Source organism: Prunus avium, chromosome 8 (genome assembly GCF_965620075.1).
Source record: "Prunus avium chromosome 8, drPruAviu1.hap1.1, whole genome shotgun sequence".
NCBI classification, from domain to species: domain Eukaryota; kingdom Viridiplantae; phylum Streptophyta; class Magnoliopsida; order Rosales; family Rosaceae; genus Prunus; species Prunus avium.
Genome location: NC_142291.1, coordinates 33,643,613 through 33,664,302, shown reverse-complemented (window position 1 = coordinate 33,664,302; position 20,690 = coordinate 33,643,613). Strand labels below are relative to the sequence as shown.

The window sequence follows — 20,690 nt, the reverse complement described above, 5'->3', positions numbered from 1 at the left end:
ATATGATGCATAAAGTTTTAAAAGAGAGTAAATGATAACGAGGTTCATGATTAAAATAATATTTGACATCAAACTTTTTGATATGTTATTTTTGACATATCTCTTCTAGCCTTTAAATTCATGTAGGATTTGACTAATCGGTTGGAACAACTTTAACCTTCAATTTTTGTCATTTTCATGTCCATGTGGCAATTTGACATATCAGTTGGAGATGCTCCAAGTGATGCTAAATTTTGAACTAGTATTAAAAACAACGGTAGCTTTCCGGTTAGAGTTGTTATTCCCATTACTTTTCAATAAAACTTTGAGATTTTTCTCAAAAAAAAATTTTGGTGAATTTTAGACTATGTTTTAAAGCTATTGGTTCCAGCCCAGTGGTAAATGACCTTGATTTACTAATGTTCTCAAGTTCGAACCCTCATAACACATTGGTAGTGTGTGAGAAAACCACTGCTTCCTAACTTTGGCCCAAAAAAAAGCTATTGTTTAATTGTTTAATTGCTTTTGCTTATTATGTCGTGTCACATTAACTAACAATTAATCAAACACCATTAACTAACAATAATGTCACTCATCGGTAAACTCAAACGTAGAGTAGTGTTAGAGTAGTGTGTTTGTCCGTCACTTGCATTTGAGTTTGATCCTCCTTCCACATATTATTGTAGTTTAGACAAAGTAATAGTAACAAAATGAAGCATGTTTAGTACTGAAAACGACCATTCTACAGCTTAATTATAGGAAAAGTGAAAGAAACTGAATGTGCCTAATTAATTGATACATAACTAGTAGCTAGATTAAGCTCAATTAATAATTATAAAGATGTTGGAGGTGGTATGAAGAAGCATGGTAATTGTGGAGATGGTGTTGCTGGTAATGATGGTGATCATCATGATGAAAGTGATCCAATCCACTCCCATTTTCTGATGCTTTTGCTTTGGCCATCTCAGGCCACACTTTTGATGATGGGTTCCTTGTTATCTCCAGCAAAGAGTCCCTTACATCATCAGCTTGAACTACTTCACTGTCTTTCTTCTGCATAACCAGACATAATATAAGCTAATATTAAGGGAAATTTATATAAATACCATCTAAATTTTTAGGCAAGTGCACGATTTCCACCTACCTCTAATTCCGTTAAGTCAAGTCACAATCAAAATCAAAATCCTAATTAATCTTATTTGATAAGGTTAACTTATTATTACCTCAACTTTAAAGACATTGGAGACAAGGCTTCTGAAGCTGGTCACATTTGCATTGGTTACTTCCAAGCCTAAAGTATCCAATGCCTCCATCAATCTCACAAACCCTCCAGGCTTGTGCTCACAGAACACAGTCACAAAGAATTCATTGCCATCTAACTGAGTGACTCCCACTTGTGGCTGCAATTTGTTGTCCAAAAAATATATAATTTATTTTACATCCAAATATATAAGAATATAATAAGATTTTATATTAAGTCTATATATATACCTCCATCTGTTGTCCTCTGTCATTTGTACTATCTGAGTCCTGTTGCTGTTTTGAGATGTTGCCAATATCAACTGCTGTGCCCACATGAAATCCATTTGGAGGCTTATCATCATTTTCTGGCTTGTTAGTAATGCTTGTTCCATTTTGATTTAGAATCTCTGGTTGGAAATTGTTGTGGTTTCCACAGATATTGGCACTAGTTTTCTTATTAGGTCCTTCATCATTTGAATGCTGTTCAAGCTCATCTTGGAGTTCCTTTACTTGCCTCAGCAAGTCCTTCACGAAATCAATTGCGTCCCCGAGGATGGCAGCCTTGTCCATCTGAGAATCAACATGAGTAAGCATTAGATGCTGCTAAAGGGGGCATGTTTTTCTAATCACATTAGCTATGATCTCAACTATTAATCAACATATCAACTGCCACATGAGAAAATGTGGTTCATCTAGCATTACTTTTCTGTGTTACTTTCCTATTGAAAATGCTACTTTGAGAAAGAGCCAGGAAATTATACTAGGTTCTGAAGAGTTGGCAAAAATAAGGTCAATGATGATCATCACCTTAGAAATGTTGGGAACCAAAGACCGAAGGCGATACAGTCTTTCATTGAGCTTCTTCCTTCTCTTCCTCTCTGCAAAAAGGTTTTTGGATTGAGGCCCTTTCCCTGTTCTCCGCCTATATTTTGTGTCATCTTCATCATCAATTTGATCACTGCAATCTGAGCCTGAATTATCTGCAGTTCTTCCACCCTGGGCCTCATGTTTAACTGAATCTTGATCCTCAACACCCTGCTGCTCCATATTTTCCAATGCCTCCATAACATGCGTACTATTGTGCATGTTTGGTGCATCAGCATCAGCTTGAAGCCCCATCTCTCCCAAGGACTCATGTGAACGCTGCTCATAGTACACATTACTATTACCATTCTTCATGCTGTTCTCTGAGTTGTAAGTGACATGTTGCAGGAAATTCATTGGAGAAGAGCTGCGGAGGCGGATTCGATCAACTGATATGTCATATGGCACATTCGAATCATGATCCACTGAAGGGGAAACAACAGGTGGCTGCTGGAAATGATTACTGTTTAGATGATCATTTCCTTCATTCTCATTGCCTGGAAATGGCTGTGGTTGTATTTCAGTTCTCATGTCATTTATATTGACAGGGAAGCTTGTATTGCAGCCAGCACCAAGGATGTCTTGCTCCTTTGAAATGTTGCATTGGGCTGTAATATAATCAATCACTTGTTGGTCTTCAGAGACCTGTGAATTTGACAGTTACCAAAAACAAACTATTTGTGAGAGATGTGACCAAATTTATTTTTTTCAAATCTAACATAAGAAATTAAGGAAGGTTTGAGTGAAGCATCATAAAATATCATACATCTTTGGAGACAAACAGCTCAATCAACCCTCCTGCAATTGGAACCAAAACTCTGGTCCCATCTCTTTCCTACAAAATGTAAGTAGAAGTATATAGTTACATTTCATTATATGTTCAGAAAAATGACTTTCTTTTGGAAATAGCTAGGAAAATGGGAACTTGAGCTCACTGCCATGGCACTTGAATCTCTGTTAGAAGATGAGTTCAACCAAATGGGCTGGTTTGATATTAAGGGATGTGCATAAATCCTGCTCATGAGCAGCCATGGTTAATGATATAAAAACATTAATTAATTTCTTTTGTATGGTAATTAAAAGGATTTATAGTACCCAGAGTCTAAGGGCAGAGAAGAAGGAAGCTGGGCAAGAACATCACAGGAATTGGTTCTTGAGTGCTGCATTGTATCTCTGCATGGAAGGACTGGATAAACTGGGAAAAGAAGTTCTTGTCCTCCATTAGTCTGAGTGTTCTCATCAGCCCCAGAACAACAACAATCCATCAACTCAATAAACCTAAAAAAAATTAACCAATCTAAAAATTAGTCACAAAAAGAAAACATGAATTAGTAACAGTTAATTAAAAATTTCCTCTTAACCTTTGGTTTTCACTCAATTTCCAAATAACACAATAATCCCAGCCCTTCAAACCCACAAGGGGTCTAAGCCTCTCAGTCAAATATTGCATAATGATGATCATGCCTCCTGAAATAATTAACTGCAAAAGACCAGTGGAAGCATGGAATTAATTGCATATTCTTGTTGTGATATAATCTTTGCTAGAATCAGCTAGAATTTGTCAGAAAACCAAATTAAGATGACTATCAATAACTACAACAAATTGGTAATTCTTCACAATGCTCCAAGTTTTTTTTAAAATTTCTATTGACAGTTGTGTTATGTTGGTTGGAGGAGGTCTCAAGTTAAACTCATATGGAAGCGATGACAATATATATATTTGTGGTGAGTTCAATATCTAGTTGTAGCTCTCATTTTAGTGCACTAACAAGCACTCAACAGAGAACCAGACCTGTCAGGTGACAACAATGCTTCTTGCTTCCAAGATTATTGTGGCTGTCTCTTTTTACTGAACAAAGTAAGAAACTTTTTTGGTGAAAGAACAACAAACAAAAAAAAAAAAAAAAACCCAAAAGAAGGAGTAATCAATAGTTAACTACTGCTTACACCATCAGTCAAAATAAAGCTCACAGATATCTCCACCCATCTCATCCCTGAAAACCCATCTCAGCAAACTGAGAAGAAACAAAGCTCAATATTCTATTTTGAATTTTCCAGTGAGATGCCAAGAATGCAAAAAACAGTTGAACCCTGCGTCTCACAAATGTTCCTTTGTTTATATATATGTGTGTAAGGCTCTGGCTACCTTAAACCTTTGGTTGGTGAACTGCATCCCATGCATGAAGGAGAGAAATTTGTTTTTGTTAAAATGATATATATACATTTCAATAAAACAATGGCGAAGGGACCACATTTCTTAACCGCATAAGCTAAACCGTAAAAGTTAAATCATATTACGTGACATACGGAGTTCATTGTATATCAATTATTATGAACGATTGTATATAATACAAATACTTCATAATGTGATTAAATTAATGTAATCTTGCTAAAATTACTCCCTTTTTTTAATGTGTTTTTAGATAGTTAAAGGAGAAGAGATTTAAAAAGATTGTATGTGAGTTGGAAATGATGGATAAACGCAAATCGCATGACCTTAGAACCCTAACTACCTTACCTAGTTTTTTATTCGTTTTGGTTTCAGTTTCTTTCATGTTTCAACTACTCTACAACTTGGAAGTTGGAGCTGAAAACAAAAGCAATTAAAACATCAGCAATAATATTACCATGTGGTGCAAGACTTGTCCACCCATTTTGATTTAAGGGCCGGCTAACAGCCCCAGCTATATATAAGATATATGCATACACATTTTTATATGCATATACGCATGTTACATTATTACACTTTAATTTTTACAAATTAGCACACAAACTTTCAGAAGAAGAAGAAAAATCAAATTCGAAGCTAATAATTTAACTCAAAATTAAGGCCCCGTTCGGTAACGTTTTCGGAGAATATTTTCTAAGAATGAAAACGATAAAATAAATTTGCATTTTCATGATTGGATAACATATTTTAAAAATAAAAATAGTGAAAACGTGTCTAGTAGGACAATTTGAGAATACTAATATGTGAGTTTTTTTTTTTTTGCTTATTTCTGTCCTACAAAATATTTTTTTAAAAAAAATTATGATATTTTAAAAGCTAAAATTATTACAAACAATGAAAAATGTATAATTCGAGAATAATAATGTATAATAATATTAAAAAAATCAAATTTTAGAAAACCCTAGATAATAAAATTCTATTATCTTTAGTTTAAAATAAATATGAAATTGATAATATATGATGGTTTTATCATAAAATTAATATACCAAATGAAAATGATATTTGGTGTTTTCAGAAACCGAATTCCAGTGAAAATGAAAAAGACATACCAAATACGTTTTGGTATACGTTTTTAGTAGAAAATGAAAACGGGACCTTAAAAACGTTACCAAACAGCTTTGGAGAGAAAACTTTTAACAAACACTACGTACCCAGTTGCACCTTCCCACTAACAAAATAGATGCAATAGCTTAGGTAAAACGCCAACCTTCTTGGAAGTTAATGAGAGAATGGTAGCCCGTAATGGAGTCAACTGACCTCGATTATTGATTACGATGCAAACCAGATCTCTAACGTAATATAAATTTATATATTTAAATACTCTTGGAAGTTGGGGACTTCAATCTCTCAGCTGGCATGTTCAAATTCCTCCACCTGTGGTGTGGCTCATAGAATTTTGTTTGAAGCTTTACAATGTGGACTTCGCGTGGTTTTTGACTTTTTTATTTTATTTTATACAGAGGAGAAGATTGAATAAGGCTTTCATATCCGTGACAGAAAATGACTTACATCACGATATGACTAAAGTCGGCATATGATAATTCAAATTTTCATATTGATAAAATCTAATTTCCTCTCACGAGACCATCAGTATTAAACTAAACAAAGAAACCAACGGAAGTATCCATGAAGTCAATTTGGACCTTAATAGTTATTTCCCAACTAATTTATAGGCGGTCCATGTTCTACTTATTCTTCGTAGGGAGCTCCCTTATTCACACCTTTAAATGCAAGAGAAAAAATGCACTTTTTTTTAAATATCCACATGAGCCTGTCATTTCTAGAGAGTTTAGGGAAACAAGGGTGGCCAATTGATAATTATTGCGAATTAATCGAAGGAGCATGATGTAGACAACAATGAGCTTCTAGATTGGAGAGGCAGATGATGTATAGAAAGAAAAAACTTCTAAAATCGTGTAATTTATGGCATTTAAACTAAAATTCTCAAAATTGAATTATGATTATTCAAATTAAATTCAATGGGGGTGTTGCTATTTCCACCATCGGTCATATTTCCCCACCTATCTTATCTAGTATGTCAAATACAACTTGATCCTCTCCATTATCTGAATTACTAATAAAGCAAAGAAAATTTGCTTCAATTAATAATTAAATGGTATTTTAGGAATAATGGTGGATGGAAAGATAGGATTGTATTTTTTCAAATTTACATGGTGTGTGGGAAGATAAGTTGAGTGAAAAAATAGAACACGGGTGAAAATATCAGCACTCATTTAACGGTTAATGTCAATCTATTGAAGTGGGGATTTCTAACTTTAATAATAGAGATCTTATCCTTTTATATTCACACAATCAATTCTTCCCAACCCAAACGAACACGTAAAGTAGCTCATATCTTATGGCTTATGACTTTCTAGAAGTAATTTACACCTATGCTAATATCAATTGATCCCATCATCCAATCAAATCAAATCAAATTGTTAGAATATGCAATAGAATCTACACATCTAAATGTGCGTTCTCGATGAATTTGAACTTAACATATTTTGTTAACAATAAAAAAAGGAAAATTACTAAACTAATAGCGAGTAAGTTTTTTAAAACGCTATATTCAATGGTAAGCATATTGCTTGTATTACAGATCAATGATCTCATATTCAAACTCCAATAACACATCCCTCCTCCCCTTCCCAGCTTAAACAACAAATACTTGGTAGCACCAAAGTGTGCAAAATTATTTACAATTGATTACATTCATGATGTGGATTTATCATGTACAAAATTATTGGTACATGACAAGTATTTTCAAAAGAGAATACATACAAGAAAACATACCTACCACTACTTAAAAAACATAATAAATATTGCCTTCGATTTTTCCCTTTTGGGGCTGGCTTTTGTCTTTAACTATTTGGTTTCCATCACCTAAATCTTTGTTCTAAACTCATATTTCCTCCACAAAAATTGTAGCCAATTGTTAGTAGAAGCCACAACAGCATCAGCCAGAGCGTCAGCGAAGGGGGGCCATGGAGAAAAGTGGGCAGTGGCTCACCCCACCACCTATTGCCTTCTGTCTCGTGTGCAGGAGTACGCAATAATCAACTTGGAAAAATATTAAACACTTTCACATTAGAAAAGCTGTGAACTTTTCGGGGTTTTCTAATTTATTAGTTGCTTTCTAGAGAGAACTGATTAGTCATCGCAGTGGTCAAAACAAGAGTGCTCCACCAACTTTTAGTCATCTGCTGCTCTTCGTCACACAAAAATCGTTTCCTATAGAATCGCTGGGAGAGCAGAACAGAAGTCCCATCAAAACCCATTTCATTTCAAGGTCTTTTCTCTCACCCTGGCCCTTTTTTATTCTGTTGTTTGTTATTTTTGGTGGAATTCTGATGTTGGTTTTCATTGGAATCTGTTAAAGATGCTAAATTCTTTAAGCCCATGAATGATCTTGTGGTGGGTGATGAGAAAGTTTAGGAAATTATATGTGCATGTCTTTTTGTTTTTGAAGATTGCTCTTCATACTCTGTTTGGTTGCTGAGAATAAAGTGAGAATACCAAGGGACTTGAGCTTCTGTTATGATTTAAGTTCTATGGGTTCTTTTTTCATATGAAAAATCTGACCTTATCAGCTTAGCTGACTTGTTAAATTGACCTGAATTGAGTGGTGAATGTTAATTCTTGTTTGCTTGGTTGCCTGATGGTGAAAGGTTCCATTTTAACTTTTCTTATCTGGTTTTTCTATTCATTTCCCTTTTCTTGCTATGCTTTATCAGCAACCAAACGAATCTTTATGGAAGTTGTCAGTATTTCTGAGTGTTAATTTTCATGATTTTATTAGAAGACATGTTGCTTTTTGTTTTGGTTGAATGATTATCAATTGTATGTCTGCCTGATTATTCCTGAACTTCTGCACAAAATATTAGAGAGAACCTAAAGGTTTGGAATTTTAAAAAAATTATAGGAAAATTTGTTAGATTTGAAAAGAAAATTTCAGAAGCTTCCATGTGTCCGGATTAATAAAAATTCAAAATTGTTTAATGGAATTATAATTTGCAGCCTTGTAGGTGAGCTCAATAGAGAGATGTCTTTGATAGGAAGAGTACACCCTGACTGCGTAAATGTATCCAATCCATACCATGAATGCACTGAAAATTGCTTGAGAAAGATTCAGGAAGGGAAAGGCCGGAAGACTAAAAAGAAATCAGGTTAGTATTCTTGGATCAAATTTTTTTATTTTTAAATAAATGTAATTAAATATGCTTGAACACTTTGAAGATTGACAAATTCATTTTCAGTATAAATTCTGACTAGTTTTTCTTAAAATGCGAGGACCCGTGTTTTCCCTTGTTGGCACACATTTCATGTCATCGGTTGTTGCTCGCATAATTTCTTATTGGATTAACCGTTCTGTGTTTTGCATAAATGATTGGCATGTTGTTTAGTCTCATAACTCTTTTAATTTTGAATACCTTGCAGCTTTTATTCAAATTTTATCTGGGCAGCAGATATGTTTTACTGTCTTGATTGATTAGAAAGTAGTAGGGTCTTACGAGGTGCAGTGAATTATTCATTTAGAGATTGTTTCTTGTGGTGAATTAGTGGCTCGTAGAGTGTTTCTTCTTCTTTGAGGGGTCTTTTCTTGTTATCATTTTCTGAATATAGGTTGGAAATTTTAGAATTTTTTTCTTTTCTTTTCTTTTCAAAGATAATGGAAGCACATTTAAAGGTGGTGAGTTCAAAAAAAAGGCGGTGGACGATAGAAGAGCATCTAATCCTTACCATGACCCTGAATATTACCTGCAACAAACCGGTGGTGCCAAACCTCGTGGGGATATAAAAGAACCAGGTTTTTCCCCACTTTTGTGTGATAACTCTCAATACACTGTGTTAAGTAATTTTGTACATTTTTCCTTTCCATATCTGCAATAATTGAAAAACCACATAGGAGAAGAAGCTGTTCATAGAAACCTATGTTTTCTGTTTGACAACAATTAGATGCTCTTCCCATGCAAGATATTTATTTCACCATCGCTTTATATAACCTTACATGACATTCCCTTCTTACATACGAAAAACCTACAATACTTTAACCCCCCAGTCCTGGGAAATGGAAATGCCATCAATTCATAGCCAGCGTGTAATTCTATAAACAGAATCTAGTTTCATGTAGGAATGCCTCAGGTTCTGCAAGGAAATCTTCTTCTTCCAAATGATGAATTGGAGTTTCTATGAGCTCCTGGGCAAGAGAAGCCCTTCTTGTCCTTGTGCAGGGAATAAACAGATTGTGAATTATTCATTCCTCTTCCACCGGCAATGCAAATAATGCTCATGGATTGTAATCTTGGTTGTTCCCTTTTCTAATGTGCTATTTTAATTGCAGGTTCCATAATTGATGTTCCTATATTGGGCAGAAAGAAGGAGAGATCCCGACCAAAGCCCCCTCAAGAGCTTGACAATGTCCCTGGGCAAGGTGCAGTTTATCATTTAGATGCTCCGTCATCTAAGGAAAAGGTGAATTTAGAGAATGGTAAGCATAAATCTTCTTTCACCCGACATGTTGTGGATTTATTTATGCATTTCCTCTTTCCCCTCCCATGCACATATACTATAGGTGCACTGTGCAGATGTATTTTTTTCGTAATTTAGGGTCAGTTTTGATTGCAGGCTCCATCCTTGATGATCCTATTTTCGGCAGAAGAAAGCAGGGATCCCAACCAAAGACTTCAGAAGAGCTTGAAGATGTCCCAGTTGAAGGTATAGTTTATCCTTCTGATTCTTCATCATCTTCATCTAAAGAAATAGTGAAACTAGGGAATGGTGAGCATGCATCTTCTTCCACTTGACAGATTGTGGATTTATTTATTCAGTTCTCTTCCCCATGCCATTCCCATATACACATGGATGCAGACGTATTCATGCTTCTTTTTCCTAATTTATGGTCAGTTTCAATTGCAGACTCCGTGCTTGATGATCCTATATTCGGCAGACGAAAGCATGGATCCAAACCAAAGCACCCTGAAGAGATTGAAAATGTACCAGATGAAGGTGTGCTTTATCCTTCTGATTTACCCTCGTCTCCTTCTAAGGAAAAGGTGAAATTACAGAATGGTGAGCATAAATCTTATTCTCCACCGATTTCTGAAGTAAAAGATCCTTCTTTCAACAAGGTACAAGTGCAGTCCTCTCTGTTAGTGCCTCCATCTGGAATTATCACAATGGTGCGCTCCCTCTCTCTCTTCTCCCCCTCCACAATACCACCCCCCCTCTTCCCCCAGGAGCTAACGCACAAATTTGTTACAAGTTCTGTCTTTTTTTTGGTATCAATTTGACTCCTCTGTCATGTTATCTCTCTCTGACAGCCTGAATATCCCAAAGATCCTCCAGAGAATGGTGCTACTGATGTCACTAGTGAATTACCTGGTCATGGGGAAGACAATGAAAATCTTCATCATTCTGTTCCAAATCTTACTGTCAACAATGCAGGAGAGGGCGCTGCTGGTTCAGCTTCAGATTCTAGAAGCTTTAGTTTCTCAGGTACTCTCCAACCTTTTGAAGAGAGTGATGAAGAAGAGACGCGATCTGTTAACTCTGATTCCAGTGTGTCTGTGGGAAAATACCGTGTGAAAGGAAGTTTCTCTTCAATTCTCCAGTCCATTTTTGACAAATATGGTGATATAGCAGCAAGCTGTCAATTGGAATCAATTGTCATCCGCTCTTACTATCTCGAGTGCGTATGTTATGTGGTTCAAGAGTTGAAGCGAACTTCAATCAAGCAGCTGACAAAGCCTAAAGTCAAAGAAATGTTATCTATGCTTAAGGATGTAGAATCCTCAGGAATGGATGTTGGTTGGCTTCGTCTTATCATCAACGAATGTGCAGAAACCACTGAACTTGTCAGTCGGCATCGAGCATTCGAAGCAGCAAAGGCCAACTGCGATCGCGATATAGAATCAACAAAGAAAGAACTAGAATCACATATGGAGGTTTTGGCTCAGAAAGAAAAGGAGGTTGCTGAAACCAGAGCCCGCCTGAGGGAGCTTGAGCTTAAATCTTCTGCTCTGAGTGAGACTGTTAGTAACATGAAGTCCAAGGTTGATAATCTTCAAACCAAGCCATTGTTGGACAAAGTGTTGTGAGGCGACTTCAAAAGCTGTAAAGCCTGTAATCACTAGGTCACAGATAAAATGTTCTGAAGGGTGAAACTAATTTAGCTCATCCTTTTATACTTGTAGCTATATAGTAAACATAGGATATCGTGTCGATTTCGGAGTGGTTTGATGAAATCATGTCACTTTTCTTTTGAGTTTTTCTGCTTCCATTTATATGAACACAATGGAGGTAGAAGAAAGTAATTGACAAATAAATGCTTCTATATCCCTTTTTCTGAAACAAGTGAGCTCCTCATCTCATATAAATTAGATCCGGCTCGTTTTCTATAAACTGCCAAGGTTCTTGTTTGTGCCATATTTGTCAGCTTCATACCATACTCTTAGAGCATCCACAATGGAGGGGTGTAAATTCGGGGGTGTAAAGCCACTTTTACATCCCCTTTACACCTCCGGGGGGTGTAAATATGTTTTTTGCTCCAGTGGGGGAGTGTAAATTCGGGGGTGTAGCCGTGGGTCCCAGCCTTTTATGTTGACTTTTCTTTATTTTTCTTCTCTTTTCTCGGGTGGGTCCCGCCTGCAAGGGATGTAAAAATAGATGTAAATATATATTTTATTTTACATCCCCATGGTGGTGATGTATATTTATATCCATTTACATCTCCCCATTGGAGACGATTCCGGTGACTCGGGGTGTATATTTAACATACACCCCCATATACACCCCCCATTGTGGATGCTCTTAGCATCTTAGCATCTACATCATTTGTGATTTTAGGCCGTTGGATGGAGATTTGATGAAATTTTGGAAGGGAAATCTAACCTTGTAGCAAATTTTTCCCCTGTGATTTTAGAGAAAAACATATATATCTTGGGAATAGCACTATTTTACTATCCCCAAATAATTATGTTATGCCACGTGTGATAAAAATTCTACATGACGAAACGTGATTGGATGGGGATAACTACAATACTATCTCCATGACATGCAAATTCTTCTTGTCATTTTAAGTTGTTGGATGGAGGTCTTGGATTGAGATTTATGAAATTTGTATGGGAGTTGGGCAAATTATCACAAGTTTTGTTGGGCCAGCCATTTAAGTTGATCATTTTTTTTTGTTCGAATGCTTTGGGACAAACTTTTTCATTTCCATATCAATGAGGAGGCATATTAAAAATAAAATAAAATAATCACAGCTCACCTCACCGCCCAAAAAAATATAGAATTTTCATTTTTATTCGAATTCGCGCGTCAGTCCTAAGCCCTTTTGTTCCTCATCCCTCTTTCCCTAAGCAAAACCTAAACCCAGACACCGACCACAGCAATCGAAGCAATTCATCTCGCAGGTTCGTCCTTTATCTTCGCAATTAGTTTCGTATTTGATTTGGCTATGCTTCTTTAGGTTTTGGTTTGAGTTAGGTTTCGTTTAGTTCCCGATAAGCCCATGAATGATTTCAGGAATTGAAATTATAGAGCCAGACTTCATTATAGCTTTCTAATTAAAGATTTGGAATTTAGAAGAGTTGGATTTTTGAAATTAATGTCATTGGTTTGGTTATGGAATCTGAAATTAGTTTTATTTGATGTAGTTTATTTCAGGTAGCTTCAGAGATATAGAATATCTGAATTGCGAAAAACATGTCTGACGAAGGAAGAGTACACCCAGATTGCAGAAATGCATCCAATCCCTACCATGAATGCAGCGAATATTGCTTCACAGTTATTGCCGAAGCCAAGTCTCGAATGGATCAAAACCAGTCAGGTAATTCTTTTTTCTTTAACCAGTCCATTTTTGTGTCTGTTTAGTATGTCATAATTGGCTTTTTCATGTCGTCTCATGTCGTGGCCTAGAGAAAGATGAAATCTTTCTTGCACTTAAGTTTTGACTCCATAACTGTAAGCTGTATGCTCTTGGACAGAAGCTGCTTTCATCTGAAACTGAACCTCAGGGGACTGATTTTATGGGATAATACATTATTTTCAAATGTTATTACGGAGTAGGGACTCAAGTTATCAATTTTTCCTCCTTTATTATATAGAAATCTGCATTGTTTATTTTTAAATATTCAAATATGTGTGGTAGAACTTTAGCTATACTTGAAAATTCTAGGTCCTCCATTTTTTTGCCCCCTTATGAAACTATTGTTCCACCCCAATTTGTGTCTGTATACCTAAATCATTCTGTTCTACACTACATCAGAAGATGTGCAAGCCAATGGTGGTAGTGGAAAATCCAACTCAGAGGCCGCTGAGCAAGAGGAATATGTACATAATGAAAAACCAGATTCTGAAGAACATGCTGATGATGGTGATGACCATCCTGAGGAGAATATGGAAGGAGACTTTACAAAGTTCACGGGGAGGAAGAAAAAATTGTGGGAATTGAGGATGAAGATGGTAAGTCCTTGTCATTATGTTAATTGGATTTTAAAATATAAAACTGTTCCATCATACTTCTTTATTGATTCCACTTTGAACTTTTATTTAGAATAAGGCAAGAAAAGACAATCAAACGGATATTGCAGCTGAAAAGAAAAGACTGGAACCTCCACAAGAGTCCAGGGGCATTTCTAAACAAAAATGGCTTGAAGAGAGGAAGAAAAGAATTGGCAAACTTCTAGATGCAAATAATTTGGATATGAAAAGCGCGTACATGCTAGATACACAAGAGATGGCAGAGGCAAAATACAAGAAATGGGAAAAGGATCCAGCCCCAGCTGGCTGGGATGGTATGCTTTAGAATCTCTGCTCATTAATTCATTATTATTTCTTTGTTTGGTTAAGGTTTTAGCTGGTCTCCTTAGTTTGTTGTTAATGATGATACATATGCTCTTTATGTTCCTTTGTTTCGGAACATACTTGTAGCTGTATTTGATATGGACTCATGATTTTTATCAAACTCAATTTGCTTTTGAAGTTATAGAATATGAGAGAAAGTTTGTTGATGTAAACTGGAATGGCTTAGTTACTCTTAATGAGTAGATACGAATATTTAGGACATATGAGGAAAGGAAATGGCATTGTGTAACCTAGGGTTAAGCAAGAGAAAGAGGCGTATTAATGTTATTACATTATTTATTTGATACTATGCCATACATATGTTTAAGCTAAATTGGGTTTTGTATACATCGTATATTCAACCATGTGCTTTTATGCATGCTTGCACACATATCAGAATTCTCTATTGCCAATTAGGATGCAGAAAGATTAAGTGTTGAAGTGAACAATATTCTTGATATCCACTTTGTTCTTCTAGTCTTGTATAAATTTATAAAATCAAAATGTGATCTGAGATGTTGTTCAAACAGTTTTCAATCAGAAAACTCTGTATGATGCATACAAAAAGCGAACAAAGAACATTGAGATTGACTTGGAAGAATACAATAGGATGAAAGAGGCTGATCCAGAGTTCTATCGTGAAGCTTCCAGCCTCCAATATGGGAAGGTATTTTGCTGTTGAGGGAAATCTGATTCCTGGTAATCTGGTTAAAAATGGGGTCTAAGCCCTGAATGTTCTATTTAATTGTGCAGGCTCCAAAGATATCAGAGGACAAGATTGATAAGATGGTCAAGGAACTCAAGGATCGGGAGGAGAAGAAGAAGTCATTTAGCAGGAGGAGGAGGTTCCACGATGAGAAAGATATTGACTCCATCAATGACCGAAATGAGCATTTCAATAAGAAGATTGAGCGAGCCTTTGGTAGATACACACTGGAGATCAAAAACAATCTTGAGCGAGGAACTGCATTGCCTGACTAAGGTAAACTCAACAAAATGCACTGTCTTCCGATGTTTGTCTAATTGTGTAATCAGCTGACTTATGGGAACTTATGATTCCATCGACTTACTTCTGGCAGATTGGTGCTGGGGAATTGTAATAATACATGTTAGAATTTGGGGTGAAAGTGTTTTGTTATACTCAGATTTTGTTGTAGTTTTAAGTGGTGTAGCAAGTTTTCGTGTAGAAACTGATAATAGTTGTCCGGTTAACACCGGAATTTATACATTTTTTCATATGAGCATATATGCATCATTTTAAAAAGGCTTAATATCACAAAACGTTCCTAAAGTTCACGAAACTATTAGGGCCCGTTCGGTAACGTTTTAAAAGGTTGTTTTCATTTTCAGAGAACAAAAATAAGGCAAAAACACGTTCGGTGGCCCAAAAACAGAAACACTGAGAATGTTTTCATAAAATGAAAACAAGTTCATGTGTACTTGTAGAAAACAGAAAAAAGTTGTTTTCATTCTCGTGGAAAACGTTTTCATAAAAATAACTCACATATTATTATTTCAAATTGTACTACCAGACACGTTTTCATTGTTTTTGTTTTCTGGAGATGTTTTCTAATTAATCTACCAGACGCATTTTCATTTCCTGAAAATGCAAATTCGTTTTTTTGTTTTCATTCTCTGAAAATATTCTTAGAAAACACTCTCCGAAAATGTTACCAGACGGGCCCTTAGATTGCATCCTTAATATTTTTTTGTGTCATTCGTGGTCCTCAAGGTTAGTATGTGTGATCACAAATGGTCCATGCCATTAGGTTCCGTCAAAAATTCCGTTAATTTGCTGATGTGTGTATATATGTGTGTATATATATCACAAAACATCCCTGAGGTTCACGCACCTATTACAAATGGTCCTTGCGAAATTTTTTAAATTAACGGAGTTTTTTACGGAATCTAACGGCAGGGACCGTTTGTGATCACACATACTAACTTTGAGGACCACGAATGACACAAAAAAACATTGAGGATGCACTTTGATAGTTTCATAAACCTTAGGAATGTTTTGTGATATTAAGCCTTTAAAAAATATACGAAAATGCCTGATAATATGTGGAATTGCTATTATCAGTTTTGTGTTCACTCTGAAGTGCCTAATGGCAGATGCGGTCCTCACGCAGATCGGTCCCATGTGATAGGAAAGTGGAAACTTCTCTAAATTTGGGTGATTTCAGTCCTGCAAGAACAGGCTAAAAATCGTGAACAATGGCATGTTGCCCAAAGAGGAATGGAATGGGCCTACAAAACTCTCAAACGTTCTAGCTATAAGTCCCTCATGATTGCAGTGCTTTTATTGATGGCATCTTCTTTTGAATGTTTGAGAGGGTGTTAGAAGACCCCATCCAGATTACCCCCTTTCACCAAGACTTTTTTTTTTAAATGTCCCAAAACGCGAAGTTCCTCTCTTGTGAGGTCCAAGCACCATTAAAATGGTGGAGCAGTGCATGGCATATCATTGCAAATAAAAAACATAGTTGTTGGAGCTCAATTTCTGAATATTGCACAAGTTGGAAATATAAAAGTTAGAAAAAATATATATAAATTGGGTTGCATAGCATTGTCCTATTCATTTATTCTTCTGAGCTTCAAGCTTTTGGTGGTGTGTTGAGCTTCACGTGTTATCTCATGTTCCACACGTTGATCTGTAGGTGCAGCTTTTGAATCTTCTACCAGTTTGTGGCAAGATGAACTGAAAAATACTACACAAGGATTTCTTTTTCTTTTTAGAATTCGGAGCAGACGTGGATTAGGCCATTTAACTAGAGCAGGGCGCCCTTTTGCATTTAAGTTCTAGTCCCCTTGAATAATTTAGAGTATCGCTTATATATAAAAAATATCAGAAGCAAGATGAGGTTGACTGCTGCTTGAAAATTTGTAGCAACGATTTTCAGAGACTTGTTTTGTATTATTAACCATCTACCACGGTAAAAACCCTGTGGTCCCGTTGGAGCTACATTCCTATCATTTCAATTTCAGTTCATGCTTGTCAAAAAAATCTCAAAAATAAGAAGGGACAAGGAGTGATGAATATTTTTGAACCACAACTATGACTCGCTAGCATCCTCGTGAAGAAAATATTGGAGACCCAGCACAGCAGGACAGGTGAGGACCACAGCACTAAATAAACCAAGTTGAAGCCTGATTTTTAACACTGCATGGACCACTCTCTCTCTCTCTCTCTCTCTCTCTCTCTCTCTCATACACCTAGGTTTCCAACGAAATGACCATCGTGAAAAGACGAGAGGCAAATAAAATAACAGGTAAAAATATACAAAAAGGTCATTTTCTCCTTCCTTTTTCTTTCTTGGAATTTCAGTGGACCAATGAGCTTCATCCACCCATGTGCTTGCCATGACATGCAGCCCAATGCGCGGCAAATGCAAATACAGAGAGCATTGGTTATATAGTCCCGTCCCAATCCAGTCCAGTCCAGGGAGTCCTCCACGAAATCCCATTCTGCTTTCACTTTCTTACTTTATTACGAGGCTGGGTTATTATTAGTCCACTCTGTTCCAAAAACTGGACCAACACACTTGTCATTTCAGACCTTTCCAGAAAGGCACAAAGAAACCCGGGCTAGAGCAGCACCTCACTCACAAAACCCTGCAGGCCCCAATGTATATAATATATATGTGTGTATAGAGGCATCTTCAATGCTCTAGGCTGCTCTTGTGGAAGGACGCGTGGCCTGAACCCACTGGAATCCAAAGCTATCAGGACAAACCACACCAACACCTGCTGCTTTGTAGAGCCAGCAGTTGTGCCAAGAAAGTTTAAAACTTTGGCCTGTGCAATGCATGGATTGAAGACAGCTAGCTGGCTTAAGTTTTTTAGCTTGCTAATGCAAGTTGGAAATATAATTTTACCTAGTAAATTGCTTGTTTGCTTTTCTATTTTTAAAGGGTTTCCAAAATATAATTATTAGGTGGGTAAGAGAGACCATAATGAAAATTATTAGAGAGAGAGAGAGAGAGAGAGAGAGAGAGAACAGGGGAGCAAAACATATCACTACTCAATGCACATCATCCACAGCTAACAGTAAGAAATTAAATGATAGTAGAGAAACAAGAGAGATATAAGATGATCATCAACATCAAGATCTTCTCATACACACATCATCAACAAACTAATAAATAGAACAAAATATCAGAACTTGAGACTTTCTCTTTTCTTCCTTTTTCATCTCTTCTCTTTTGAATCAGTTGGTTGGGTTGCTTCTGAATGATCCCAAAGCCTTGATAGCTGCTGCTCTGAGAATGTACTGGTGGTATGCAGCTGCAGCCAGAGCTCCAATAAATGGCCCAACCCAGAAGATCCACTGCACAAATTCACAAAACCATTGTTAAAAGACCAAAAAATCATCACAACGACAATAATCAAAACGGCATGAAGTATGAGTTTAACAAAGACCAAAAGCAAAAGGGTCTTCTTCTTACATGGTCATCCCAGACTTTTTCGTGGTTGTAAATCACAGCAGCACCAAAGCTCCTTGCTGGGTTGATTCCAGTACCAGTGATGGGGATTGTAGCCAAGTGCACAATGAACACAGCAAACCCAATAGGCAGTGGAGCCAAAACCTGCTCATACAAACCAACCCACATGTTAAAATCATCAAAATCTCAAGACCCAAAAACCAAAAACCAAACTTTTTTTTTTTTGGTTTGGAAAACAAAACAGAAACCAAATATGGAAACGAAGAGAGAAACAAGAAAAGCTCAAGAATTTGAGACTTACAGGCACGTGGGAGTCACGTGCACTCCTCTTGGGGTCAGTGGCTGAGAAAACTGTGTAGACAAGAACAAAGGTGCCAATAATCTCAGCACCCAAAGCTGTGCCCTTGCTGTAGCCTTGAGACACCGAGTTGGCTCCACCACCCAGTGAGTTGTAGTTGTGTTTCTGGATGGCCTTGACCAGCCCAACACCAGCAATGGCTCCTAAGCTCTGGGCCACGATGTAAGCCACAGCTCTGATCAACGAGACCTTGCGAGCCAAGAAAAGCCCGAAAGTCACAGCTGGGTTAATGTGACCACCTGAAAACACAAAAAGAAACCAAAAACTCATCAGAAATCAAGCACCAACAGGGCAAAAAGACGACATGGGTTTTGAAGAAAAGGCCTGAAAACGAAATGGGTTGCTGGTATTTCTTACCAGAGATGCCGGCGGTGCAGTAGACGAGGACAAAGATCATGCCACCGAAGGCCCAGGCAATACCCAGAAGGCCAACGCCATCGCAAGGCCCACTCTGGGCCTTGTGGCCTATGACAGTGGATACGGTGATGTAGAGGAAGAGCAGGGTGGCTATGAACTCGGCTATGAGGGCTCTGTAGAAGGACCACCGCTTGAGCTCATCGCTGTCGATGAGAGGAGCTGGTGGTGGGTCCACATAGTCCTTCCCATGGTGGTGGGCTTGTCCCTCTTCACTCACTTCTTTGGACATTTTTCTCAAGCAGGTACAGAGCGCTCAAAAGTCTGGTCTTTTGCTCAAAAGAGTGTGTAGTGTGAGCTTGGAAGTTTTTGGGAGTGAGGGGTTTGTTTTTAAGAGTGAGGAGGGAGAAGGGAAGGGAAATGGTACATTTATGGACAAGTGAGGGGTAGTTTGGGGATTTTGAAAATATGTGAGAAATGGTTGGGAGTGCGACAGAATAGGTTAGAGAGAGAGAAAAAGGGTGTGTGTGTGGTTTTTTATTATAGGGTTTTTAGAGAGAGAGAGAGAGAGTGGTGGGTGGGGTCAGAGGGTACAGCAAGACCATGTGAAGGCTAATCATCTTTGTGACTGTGAAGGGGAGAAGGGGTTTAGGGAGGTTATGCTGATGGGTATTGGGTGGGGCCAAAGGTGAGTCAGCCTGGCGTCCAACTAGACCACGACCTACAACGGTTATCTCTCTCTCTCTCTCTCTCTCTGTATGAAACTTGTGGGGTTGAAGAGATTGGTTTGGAACCAGTGGGTATATTTGTATTTCATGCGTTTAGGGCTGCATTGAGAATTGAACAAATAATTCAGGTTTGAAAATTGAAACTCACCAAACCAAATGTTGAGTCATGTTTAAGGGTTCAATGTTTTTCACCTACTTCAGGTTGAGGATACATTGTAATAGGCAAATATGTGACTTTCTATCGAAAGCAGCATTTTTTATTTCTGAGTTTCAATTACACTAACCCTACAAAGGCTGCTTTAAAATGGGTACTTTCTAATCGTAGATTTACACGAGTCCTACATGTGTGACATGTAAATATGTGACTTTAGTCCTACAATAAGATCTACATGCGATTACGGACGCAACTAACTTTAATAGAATTCAAATGACAATTCTAATTGTGCATATCATTCTTCTTCAAACGTTAGTGTCATATGATCACTAATAATAGAAAGCATCAAATCTTTAGAGGATTGTCGTGTGAAATACATCGAACTCCAAGGTTCGCGAGTTGACGGAAAATGACATGTAAAATCATGATAATTACTTGTTAGTGCATTGAACATGCATTATGAAATTTCGTGTATGAAATTTCTCTT

The 20,690-nt window shown here is 37.1% G+C and overlaps 4 protein-coding genes across 11 annotated transcripts; 2 read left to right on the top strand and 2 right to left on the bottom strand.

The window, feature by feature from the left end:
* Window positions 1-630: 630 nt before the first annotated feature.
* Window positions 631-4,193, bottom strand: LOC110753788 (transcription factor ABORTED MICROSPORES-like). Its single transcript, XM_021954761.2, has 10 exons — window positions 4,033-4,193; window positions 3,878-3,934; window positions 3,447-3,565; window positions 3,181-3,363; window positions 3,021-3,099; window positions 2,852-2,920; window positions 2,029-2,730; window positions 1,471-1,791; window positions 1,203-1,379; window positions 631-1,032 (listed from the first exon to the last, which is right to left on the bottom strand). The coding sequence occupies exons 3-10, from the start codon at window positions 3,545-3,547 to the stop codon at window positions 805-807; spliced, it is 1,860 nt and encodes a 619-aa protein (XP_021810453.1). The 5' UTR covers window positions 3,548-3,565; window positions 3,878-3,934; window positions 4,033-4,193; the 3' UTR covers window positions 631-804.
* A 3,036-nt stretch (window positions 4,194-7,229) lies between these two features.
* On the top strand, window positions 7,230-11,671 carry LOC110753774 (uncharacterized). Of its 6 annotated transcripts, none has more exons than XM_088245289.1 (7): window positions 7,230-7,607; window positions 8,336-8,484; window positions 8,985-9,125; window positions 9,660-9,806; window positions 9,932-10,096; window positions 10,223-10,497; window positions 10,639-11,671. In XM_088245289.1, the coding sequence occupies exons 2-7, from the start codon at window positions 8,361-8,363 to the stop codon at window positions 11,413-11,415; spliced, it is 1,629 nt and encodes a 542-aa protein (XP_088101415.1). In that variant the 5' UTR covers window positions 7,230-7,607; window positions 8,336-8,360; the 3' UTR covers window positions 11,416-11,671. The 6 variants fall into 6 exon arrangements, with proteins under 6 accessions (XP_088101415.1, XP_021810429.1, XP_088101414.1 ...); XM_021954737.2 differs by having other exon boundaries at window positions 7,596-7,732; window positions 9,944-10,033; window positions 10,235-10,497; XM_088245288.1 differs by having other exon boundaries at window positions 7,596-7,732; window positions 9,944-10,096.
* A 901-nt stretch (window positions 11,672-12,572) lies between these two features.
* LOC110753780 (GCIP-interacting family protein) lies at window positions 12,573-15,408 on the top strand. Of its 3 annotated transcripts, none has more exons than XM_021954750.2 (6): window positions 12,573-12,732; window positions 12,976-13,148; window positions 13,590-13,783; window positions 13,875-14,115; window positions 14,695-14,831; window positions 14,918-15,408. In XM_021954750.2, exons 2-6 carry the CDS (start codon window positions 13,025-13,027, stop codon window positions 15,143-15,145), a joined length of 924 nt encoding a protein of 307 aa, XP_021810442.1. In that variant the 5' UTR covers window positions 12,573-12,732; window positions 12,976-13,024; the 3' UTR covers window positions 15,146-15,408. The 3 variants fall into 3 exon arrangements, with proteins under 3 accessions (XP_021810442.1, XP_021810440.1, XP_021810441.1); XM_021954748.2 differs by having other exon boundaries at window positions 13,587-13,783; XM_021954749.2 differs by having other exon boundaries at window positions 12,574-12,732; window positions 12,986-13,148; window positions 13,587-13,783.
* Window positions 15,409-18,162: 2,754 nt separating this feature from the next.
* Window positions 18,163-19,780, bottom strand: LOC148292592 (aquaporin PIP2-7). The gene is made up of 4 exons (XM_088245292.1): window positions 19,325-19,780; window positions 18,911-19,206; window positions 18,613-18,753; window positions 18,163-18,494 (listed from the first exon to the last, which is right to left on the bottom strand). Exons 1-4 carry the CDS (start codon window positions 19,611-19,613, stop codon window positions 18,375-18,377), a joined length of 846 nt encoding a protein of 281 aa, XP_088101418.1. The 5' UTR covers window positions 19,614-19,780; the 3' UTR covers window positions 18,163-18,374.
* Window positions 19,781-20,690: the final 910 nt, after the last annotated feature.

Bases quoted from the DNA above. Each gene is read 5' to 3' on its own strand.
- LOC110753788 (XM_021954761.2), bottom strand. From the start codon at position 3,547: ATGATCATCATTATGCAATATTTGACTGAGAGGCTTAGACCCCTTGTG. The intron at 2,921-3,020 runs GTGAGCTCAAGT...TACATTTTGTAG, and splicing joins GAGATTCAAGTGCCATGGCA to GAAAGAGATGGGACCAGAGT. The intron at 1,033-1,202 runs GTAATAATAAGT...CTGGTTATGCAG, and splicing joins CCAATGTCTTTAAAGTTGAG to AAGAAAGACAGTGAAGTAGT.
- LOC110753774 (XM_088245287.1), top strand. The intron at 9,126-9,659 runs GTTTTTCCCCAC...TTTTAATTGCAG, and splicing joins TGGGGATATAAAAGAACCAG to GTTCCATAATTGATGTTCCT. The intron at 9,807-9,931 runs GTAAGCATAAAT...ATTTAGGGTCAG, and splicing joins AAAGGTGAATTTAGAGAATG to TTTTGATTGCAGGCTCCATC.
- LOC110753780 (XM_021954748.2), top strand. From the start codon at position 13,025: ATGTCTGACGAAGGAAGAGTACACCCAGATTGCAGAAATGCATCCAAT. The intron at 14,116-14,694 runs GTATGCTTTAGA...TTGTTCAAACAG, and splicing joins AGCCCCAGCTGGCTGGGATG to TTTTCAATCAGAAAACTCTG. The intron at 14,832-14,917 runs GTATTTTGCTGT...TTAATTGTGCAG, and splicing joins CCAGCCTCCAATATGGGAAG to GCTCCAAAGATATCAGAGGA.
- LOC148292592 (XM_088245292.1), bottom strand. From the start codon at position 19,613: ATGTCCAAAGAAGTGAGTGAAGAGGGACAAGCCCACCACCATGGGAAG. The intron at 18,754-18,910 runs GTAAGTCTCAAA...TTGTATGAGCAG, and splicing joins CACGTGACTCCCACGTGCCT to GTTTTGGCTCCACTGCCTAT. The intron at 18,495-18,612 runs GTAAGAAGAAGA...GAATTTGTGCAG, and splicing joins AAAAAGTCTGGGATGACCAT to TGGATCTTCTGGGTTGGGCC.